At 41.4% G+C, this 10231-nt stretch overlaps 1 protein-coding gene across 1 annotated transcript in view; it reads right to left on the bottom strand.

Moving 5' to 3' along the window:
• Positions 1-635: 635 nt before the first annotated feature.
• Positions 636-10231, bottom strand: part of UROC1 (urocanate hydratase 1) — a gene marked incomplete at its 5' end in the record, with an annotated part of 37117 nt that continues 27521 nt past the window's right edge. The window contains 4 exons of the mRNA XM_082060107.1: positions 636-862; positions 1349-1448; positions 6584-6665; positions 9497-9596. Of these exons, the coding sequence (XP_081916233.1) occupies positions 722-862; positions 1349-1448; positions 6584-6665; positions 9497-9596 (423 nt within the window). The 3' untranslated portion in view covers positions 636-721. The remainder of the gene's footprint in view (positions 863-1348; positions 1449-6583; positions 6666-9496; positions 9597-10231) is intronic.

Genomic DNA, 10231 nt, shown 5'->3' with positions numbered 1-10231 from the left:
ACTACTCACATCTCAATCATAGAACTTGGCAATGTGCGTGGGTTTTTTTCCATAAAATAAAGCAATCCTGGATCAACTGCAGATTGCGCTTCACAGAAGGTTCACAGCTACAAGCAGATGCCAGGCTCTCACTGCTCATCTGGAGACACACACAGTACGTGAACAGAGTAAAGAACTGATTTGTGACTCAGAATAAATGGTTTCCTTTACTCAGCACCAGAAAGAGAGTTGCAGAGTGTGCTCACCTGGCAGGTACCACAGCTGCAGAGTTTCTTGAGCCCCCCCAGTTCTGAGGGCTCATCACACATCATCTGCAGCAGCCAGCACAGGTTTCCCTGTGTCACCCCTTTCCCTTCCAAGGGGTAACAGATATGGTGCCCAGGAGACCAAGTGACAGACCAGACCAAGGTTGGTTTGTTTGTGATTTCCCCCCCCACCATTTACTTTTCAGGGACAAAATTCCAGTTCCTTTCCTTACAAGGAATAGTTTCTTACTGCAAACAATGTTCCAAACCTGCTAGTGAAAAGACTTCATGTGACATCAGTGGATCTGTCACACACAGACACAGGTTTGCCCCATTAACAAGGTAAAGGCGTAAAAAAGAACTCACATGGAAGAGATATTTGCAAGGTTTTTATCATTTGGCCAGAGAGCAAAAGAGCACATCAAGGAAGCAACTTCGACTGTATCTGCAAGGACAATATTGCACTTGGAATACCGCTAATGTTTCATGGCTTGTTCCAAGATATTCTCATCCACCACCTTGTGAGGGAGAGTCACCTTCAACGTTGAATTCTCTTTCATTGCTTGGCAGATTGTTTCATAAGCATAATCATTACCCGACCAGCAGCGTCTGGCAACCTGTCAGACCAGAAAATCAATGGGTGTAAAAACCCTACGTTTCTCTTGCCACATCCATCTTACACAATATTTGCACAAACACTGGCACCCAAGTTAATGTCAATAAATCTTTCAACCCTCCGCCAGTTTTATGAGTAGTATTTGGGTAGACTTGGTACATTTTCATGTAGAAATATAACATCAGACATAACACTGTGGAGCCCGGTACCTTATAAACTTTACAAAATTCTCTCACTAAAAATAATTGTGCACTCCATCCCAGCGCTGTAAAATTAGCACTTGCTTTAGATAACCATATCATTTAAGCCATCAGTGCTTTTGTAGCAGGATAAATATTTAAAAAGGAAAACATCACTCAATGCATTTTAAAACCATGAAATCAAGGAGCCAGGTTCTCTGCCAGCATGTAAAGGACGAAGCGCTATGGACAGCCAGGGAACTGTTAAGAAAATATTAAAATGAACACATATAATGAGTCTTACTTACCCCATTGGAAACATCCCAGCTGAGCATCATCTTAGCCCGTTCTTCAGCTTCCTTGGACCCATCCAAAACCAGGCCAAATCCCCCATTGATCACTTCACCCCTAAAATATATAAATATAAGAGAATTAAATCAAAATAATTGAAAGCAATCCCCCCAAATTCATGGGAGTTAATCAGTTGAGTTGCACTGCAGTAAGAAGGAAGAGAACATAGACATGGTGCTGAATAAGAGATGTTATCAGTAAACTTTATGCTTACCGTTATATAAAAGGGAATTTAGCGGTGCAAAGACCTGTTTTCCTGACTTGCAGCAAACCTATTCCACCTATGCCCAGCTGGCAGGCGATATCTGCTCCAGGCGGGAACGCCAAAAACTAAGCGTGTGCAGCATCTCCTGAAGGCTGCAGTCCGCACTGACTCCAGGAACACGTAAAGAGTCACTGCTCCTGACCGGCCGGAGAGTTACCTGTCTCAGGGCGGTTTTAAAGGTTGTGCTGTTTGTGTTTGCTACTTTAGAGCCTGCCATATAGACAGGATCGTGAGGAGGGCCGTGTACTTATTGAAGCAGACAGATGGATCTATTTACACGGTCTTGGGACAAATGGGAGAGCATAAGTGTTTTATTAAAAAAGCGTTAACCACCACTTAATGCACATCTGCCTCGATCATATCAAAAACAGCAATTCATTTTGTATGAGATACAGAAATGTTTAAAGACATCGGTGCCAACTTTTCAGGAAGCAGACTTATTGGCAGAAGAACAACATTAAAACTAACAGATTATACTTAAGAGAAATACCAGTCTGGTTTTAAAAGAGCAGGGAAAACACGTAGAGAAACGCATCTTGTCTGACTGCAGAATCTCCCTGCTCACGTTCCTGTTTCGTTGCATATGGAGAATAGCGGTGAATGCAGTTGGATAATTACCCGTTGCTGTAAATGTATGAGAGTTCTGGCATTGCTCAGCATCAGCAATGCCCGAGGGATGGGGCATATCTGACAACAACATACATGCTATAAGAGACTCCTCATAGAGATCCCCAGAGGCAGGAGTTTGTCCTTTGCATTTTATAGTTAATATCAGGAATAAGTTTACAAAATTTACATAGAGTAACATGAGATATGTCCATGAATCAGACAGGAGTTCGGTGCCTTCCAGCCCAGGAAGGAATCCTTTCTTACTGTATATTTTCCAGCAGTAACTTGAGCTTCTCAGGAAATGAAGCTACACTGGAGCCCCACAGACCTGAGATCTACTTACTGAGACTGGAGCTGACATTCTCTTGTTTTCAGTGTAACGTTATTTATGTGATGTTAATTCCCTTTCACTAGTTATATACGTTACCTGTGTGCTAACTAGAACCCTGTCGCGTGGCTGAGGGAGGAACTTAGAGCTCCAGGTCTCACCATGGCAGTACCATTCTGTGACTCCCCGCTACCTTACCACTATTAGATATATCATTACTACAAATACGTTTTCAGGTGAAAGGCACAGCTTTCTTGAAACTGACAGTTCTCACAGCAGAATGTCAGTGAATGAATCGTTTCTCTTTAGCAGGAAAATTTGAAACAGTCATGTTTTCAGTTGAGGTGTTTGAATATTGTAAGCTCTGACTCTTCAAAATAAGATGTTTCCTTTTGATTGACACTGTCAACACTTTTCAGCCTGGAATTTAATTCCCAGGACCTTTTTACTGTGTGAAATCTTTCATTATGTCTGCTCTTAGTCTCATTTGGGGATGGAAACAAACACCAAAACACCTGCATTTCTTGCAAATTCTACTTTTCCAATAGCTCGTGTTGTTACTGTCATCTCTAAGAGAGGCCAGACTGGATGACAACATTACAAATGTAATTATATTAAGACCAGAGCCAGTTACCTCACTACATTCTGCTGCTTCTGTGTACAGAGACCACATTTGCAATATTCCTTACTGCCAAAGTACCAAGGTAGAGCACACTTATGAACATAATTGGGATCACAGCATGAACACACCTCAAGACCATCTATTGGCAATACCAGACAGTACGAAAACCAGACCTCGGGACCAGTGCTTTATAAAGATATCCCACATGGGAAGATGATGTTCCGTCAGTGGCAAAGATCCCCTCTGTGCCCAGCATCCCAAAGAGCATCCTTTGAAGCTTAGGCACGAGCAGTGAGCGTCTGATCTCACACTCCATAAATTTAGAGCCTCTCCATCCATTTCCATGGAGTTACTCCAGTGGAAATCAGAATCACTCATCAGAATCTGTCCTACTGTCTAAAAATCACTCATAAATTAAATGCCAGTGTTTGTTAGGATGGATTTTCTAGCAAAACCTCTCACTTTTAAAGGGGAGCTCTTTGCCTTCATTAGCATTAGGTCACATTTTCAGGTAATTAAAGAAACGTGTGGCATTTTGACCTAACCTACCTCCTATAATTTCCAGATGTCTCCTTCTAAGGTGATCAAAGAAAACAAGGCCTCTCTCACAATCAAGATGTCACACTGTCAACAGTGCAGTTCAATTCTTAAATTGCTTCTGCCTTTTTGTTACCACAGGTTACTCAGGCTCTGTGCTAATGTACATTCTCCTACAAACAAACAGGCAGCAAGAAGTGAATAACATTCATTTGCTGTAATTATAGTCAAGACTGTTAATCTTAAGTCTCTCAAACAGCACATGTGACGCAGATTCCAGCTAAATAAATATTAATCCTGCTTCTTCTGTTCACTCCACATAGCAGGAAAGAAAAATAAATCAAAGCAGGTAAAAGGCATTTCTCTAATATTGTAGGGAAGATGTGGCAGATCTGTCAGCCGTTCCAGCCTCTTCAGGGAGGACTCAGCTGAAGACAGTGAAATTGCCATTTCTGAACGCCCTGAACAAAACTTTGCCAATACCAATTTGATTTCCTTCTCATCACACGCATATTTGTTTATAAATATATATATATATATATATGTATATAAGCTTCCACGTGCACTTTCACACTTCCAAATCAGCTGATGAAAAGAAGATTTTGAGGCACATGGAGATTCCTTTATGGCAAAATCAGCTGGATTTTTACCTCTCCAGAAAAAAAAAAAAAAAGAAAAACAGGGTACTATAAACCTAAAGGCATCTGTCTCTTCCATGCAAAGAAAGTAATCTGTAATGGTTGGTGTTGGTTTTGCTTCTTTTGCTACCTTTAAATTATTCTTTACAGCAATTCTCCTCAGCAGGCAGAGGCTGCAGTGCTGTCTCCAGCCAGGGTGGTGCCAGGGGTAGTTAAGCTGAGCAGAACCACCGGTCCTAATCGGCATCTAATGACACGACATTGCTACCACGTCCCAGTCTCAGCATGGTCGCTTATTAAGGCTTGTGCAGAGCCAGGTCTAATTTTCAGGCTTTACATTCTTCACTGAAGCACAGTAATTTAATCACGGAGGGCTATGACTGCTCCCGGGAACGAGGTGAGCAGATACTGTTCCACCGTGACAAGCCACTAAGCTGCCATAGCAAGTGGAAGGTAACTAAACCCTGCTTTTCCATCGATATTTTGATTTCAGTGAATAGCCACACGCTAATTTTCTGATGCATTACGTAAATGACAGCACCTCTGCTCTGCCTTGGGGAAAGAGCTTTTTTCTGATGATATAACTCCACTTAAAGATCAAAATTGAAATGGCAGCGTGGTCGGTGCCAGTTTTCCAGAAGTAACAGCAGTCTTACAATGCAGCCAGTCTCTGAATTGCTCAGAGGGCTAAAACATGCAGGAGGGATTGGCTGTTCAGAAACCAGAGAGAGAGAGAGGGAATATGATTATTTGTATGCTTTAAACATCATCAATACACACAATATTGGTGACATAAGCAACTACTTTAGCAATTCTAATACTTATAATTATCATAAAACTATTCCAAGTGTTTTGCAAAACGTAGTGGAAAGTTATTGTCTTTGCTTGTATTTCATAACCAGACATTTTATAAGGTTGAACTCAGCTAAGGCCATTCAGACATATGTAGTCTGCTGCTGTCTCTGGAGTCTGAGATGACCAGAGTAAGCAGATATTCTGGTATATATTTTCCATTCAGAGTTAAGGAAGTTGTGAATAAAATCCTTGCCGTGGGGGTTGTTATTTCTGGAATCAGTAAAGCCAGATTTTCACTCGATGTGTCTAAGCCCTCAGAAAGCTTTCTTATCCCTCTGTCCAATTTTGCTCTCACATACCTTCTATTCTGTAGTTAATTCAGTGAAATCCAAGGTGTTAGAGTACAGGAGAGAAAATTCTCCATCTGACTTGAAGGGGGATATTTTCTAGATCCAGCTCATCTGCATGAGTAATAATTAAGTATCATGAATAACATGATAACATCTGCTAGAAGTTCTTTGGGTTGCTATTGTTGCTATTCCAGAGCTGGATGGAACAGGGAAGTGGGATTGTTCACAACAGTATTTAGGAGAGGGTTGTGCCCTTCTTGACCGGCAACACCACAAAATGAAGACATGACTGTAAATGGGAGAGACTTTGCTGGAAAGAACAAACCAGGACTAAAGACTCTGCAGTGTGGCCAGTCTCTCATGCCCTACATCCCCACCAACCCAGAGTAACCTCTTAGTGGCATATGATGGAGACCAGTTTCCCTCTCCATACACAGTCCTTTCATTCTGCTTCTGAGTTTAGACACTTCTTTTATTTCTGCATCTTATGTGGAGGTGTTTAATCCAGCCCTTACTTGGCTGTGGTCTATTATTCTACCAGGCATGAGCAAGGGGAGAAAGACGACTCGGGGGGTTTGCTGGCACCTGGGCTGGTTTGTATCAATAACCCCTCATTGCACTTTAGCACATGGGCATTTATATTGGGGTCCTAAGGTCACAGATTTAAATACAGCTTAAGGGGAAACCTAAACATAATCCATCCACTAACACTCTGGCTGTGCATGTGTGAAGACAACTCGGGAAGCAGGATCTGTTCAAAAAGACCATGGCAGACCATCCTTGTTTGGTGAATTAAGTTCTTCAAACTGTGCTGTGGCCAATGTCCAAAACGCTTTATCTAGACATATGGGCATTAAAATACACACAACACCCTGCTTTATAATACATCCTTTCATCCCTTGTCTCCAAACCCACCCTTCCCATAATTATGACACTGTACTACTCCAGTAATACACACATTTTTGCTGCAGTTCCCCTCCCCACACACATGCACAGCAGTGGTAACAAAGTTCTGAACCCAGCTTTAGAAATATAAATCAATTCTTACCAGCCAACTCCACCACCATTGTGCAGTGCAACCCAGGTTGCTCCTCTAAATGCATCTCCTACAAAATTTTGTACCGCCATGTCTAGGAGGAGAGGAAAGGTGTTATCATGGCTCTGACGTGTTGCGTTCACCTTTTTATTGTTGTTGTTGTGCTGCTCATTCCCTTCCACCGACACCTCGATTCTGGCTGTGTTGGAGGACAGGTTTACTCACAGCTTCTCTCACAAATATACAGTGAGCATCTCATTCTTGGGAAGAACAGAAAAGAGAGATTTTCCTCCTGATCTTTGCCCCTACACTGGAGGAAGCAAATGCCAGTGTCACACCGGTTTGTGAGGACTCTGGTGCTTTCTGCATATGTGATCCCATTCAAGTAGCTGAAGAACCCACCACTCTTAGGCTAGAGATAAGTCCTGAGGTGGAGAGAAATACAATCCTCTCCTTGGGGATGTCTCGGTCATGGAAAAACAAGCTGGACACCTCCATGTGGAGGGTTTCAAAATTGGGGGGGGACACCTGGAAAACTACACACCTTGAAGTTCTCAGAAGCCTGAAGTATTTTCAGCTCAGAGTGCAGAGTTAATTCAGGCCGGTGTAAAGCTAAGGAGCTACATTTTGGGAACACACTTGGGATGAAAGTGATATCAGCCATGATTCTCTTGACATAGGGGAATTTCACCCTGAATGCCAACTGCTGAAATCACACAGGTTTCTTTTGTTTGAAAAACAGTTTAGCAGACAAATGTCACGTGACTGTGAAATGTATGATTTCCACTGAAATGTTCCCTAGAATCGTGTATGTTCACTACAATTTGTGCTAAAGGATACACCCAGAGAGGTAGAAAGAGGTACACGCAGAGGACAACAGGGTAAAATTTACTGAAAATATTTGGCCAGATTTAATAGATTATTTGCTGTGCTTTTAGCAGAAAAAACAAAGAGACAAACGGCAATATCCTTGCCAGCCACATTTCTGAATATTTCAACAGATCCACAGTTGTTACATGTCTGATGGATAAATGAGTTTACTTGAGCGCTAATCTATGTTAAATCCTGTCAAAAGCCCCATTATGGCATCTTATCTGGCATTATGTCACTTTAATAACCCAATTATCATAATTACAGTGCTGTCAAGAGGGAACGGGAGAGATCAAAATCCCCATATTCTAAAAATGTACAGATTTCTTCCTCAGCCACTAGTGCAATAAGAATGGAGGCTGGACAGGGAGCATGGCAAGTGGTTTAATGGTGTAATAATGTGCTGCTTCTTGGCTTCGATAAAGGTGCAAATGTCTGTGCTGAGCTACACTTTGCCAAGCAGCGATGACCCATGTTTGCCAAGGATCAGGCTGAGGTACTTACTACAAAACTAAATAAGACAGGCAAGCACTCTGGAAAATTCCTGTGTGCTACAGAGGAGCCAGTTTCAACTGAACTGGCTCGAATGTGGTGTGAAAACAATGGGAAAGAAGGGAGACAGGAAGACCTAAGATATTTTTTTATTACCTCCAGAGGGTCATCTGGTAAAGCTGCGTTAGGCTGGTTTCAAAGCCCAGTGAAATCAGTGGCCAACAGGCTTTAGATAAGCCCTTGGAAAAGGCAAATGGTTCGTGAAAATAATAAAATGCAAAGAAAAACACATAGCATGATAAGCAATGGGGTTTTAGCAAGCCTTACTTCTATTGCCTTCTTCTGAGGGCATTGCCTGAGCTTTACTGATGTTGTTAAGCCCTTTGGTGGAGACATTACTTTGGATTGCTGTTCTCTGTGCAGCTGCACCATTTTCTCACAGCTTGTCAGAACCAAACATTATTCCAGGCATCTATCTGGCCTATTAGAACGAGCCAACAACCTCAAAAAGTGTTGAAGTGGGACTAATAGACACAGCTAAAAGCCTCATTTCATCAGGAAATTCAGTTAAGATAGCAGGGAACTTTTCTCCTTAAAATTGAGCCATAATTTGGTTCTATTATGAGTTCACATAATGGAAGTAATTCAATATGCTCAGCTACCTCTATCATAATTTCTCCTACAGCAGCTTATATCCTCCAATCTCAAACCACTTTGCGATTGTCAGTCCATGACATGCAGAAACACTACTGGGCTAAAGCTATTATCGTAATTTCCACTTTATGGTTGGAAAATTGAGGAAGATTTAAGTTAAAAATTGCTTAGTGCTTCACTCTTTTTTTTTTTCTGGCCTCTAATCTGATATTTCTTAGGTTTATTTTCCTAAAGCACCATTTCACAAACTTAAAAGCAGAGTTTGGTGAGCTCAGGTCAGGTGTGTAGAATCAAAGGTTCCTTCTGTATAGCAAACTTACAGGATTTGCCCACAGTCACACTGTAAGTGAGCAACAAGACTTGCAATCCAATCCAGGACACTTCCATCCTTATGTTTTAACTATCAAAGTATGTTCCCTTATGACCAGAAAAGTTCCTTTCAGACTCTCCAGACTGTTTACTTGAGTCCTCAGGCAATGAAAAGAACACAGCTGTGAATCTTTTTGCTTTAAGCAAAATACTATTATAAACCTGATTTGGATCTTGTGGATCCCAAGGAAATACGGCTGTAATTCTGCTTGGATCACCTCTTTGAAACAGAGATGTGCAAAATTAAAATCAAACAGAAGACACAGTCCTCTGCGATAGGTTGCTGTCTATTTACAATCAGGTAAATCTTATGCATCTTCGTTGAATTTTCAGCATTGTTCTGGACCTCCTCTGTTTAACTAGCTCCACATTCATGTCTCTATTGCTATTAAATCCCACAAAGCTTCTCAGGAAATCTGATTAATTGGGATTAAAGGGTTAAACAAAAACATTTTTAAAATGTTGCATTAAAAAAATAACTGTCTTTTAAAGCAGTTTCCTTGTTTGCCCACACAGACAAGCCCCAGCTGCTCTCCCGACCTGCACAAAAGGCTGATCCATCATAAACGTTGGACGTTTCTCTGTAAGGACTGTCGGTCCCACTCACATCATGGTGATCTCGGCTGAGGACAACTGGAGCCTGAAAAAGCCAAGGATGAGAAAATGGAATCCTTCATGGACTGTCAATGCTACTAGGAATCATCATTTGCTGAATGCACTTCTGCCTTAAGTCATTTCAAACTTCAGCTTTGTCCCCTCTCCTAAACCCCCTGGAACACCTTCCCTGCCTATTATTTCTTATAAAAATTGTTGCTCACGTACTGTTCATGAAAGCCACCATCCTTTTATAACCAAGAACAGGAGCTTGTTTTTATGCCAATGGCATCCTCAAAGGAGGGCAGGGAGAAGAGAGGAAGCAGTGTGGTTATTTCACCTGAGCATCTTTGAAATTTCAAAGACACTTGCAAAAATCTTTATTAAAAATAAATCTTTAATCTGCTCTCTGTTGAAAATGAAAACAAAGCAAGAATTTTTACACTTCTCCATTCTTTTGGAAGACTTCAAGACTGAAAATAGGTTAGCAGTGAAAATCAGTGATTTCATACAGCTCAAACAAGTCCATTCTTGATCTGGATTTTAACTGACAGTATGAATCTAGATCAGCTTGCAGGTCTTCATTATCATTTGCCACACATGGGGTTTATAGAAGAATAATTCACTCTTGGCATGATGTGACCTGGAATTAGCTGGCTTGAACAGCAACTGCTTGAAGCT

This window comes from Streptopelia decaocto (genome assembly GCF_964273445.1).
Source record: "Streptopelia decaocto genome assembly, chromosome: 8".
NCBI lineage: Eukaryota > Metazoa > Chordata > Aves > Columbiformes > Columbidae > Streptopelia > Streptopelia decaocto.
The sequence above is the reverse complement of the archived record's forward strand: the minus strand, read 5'-3'. Positions and strand labels throughout refer to the sequence as shown.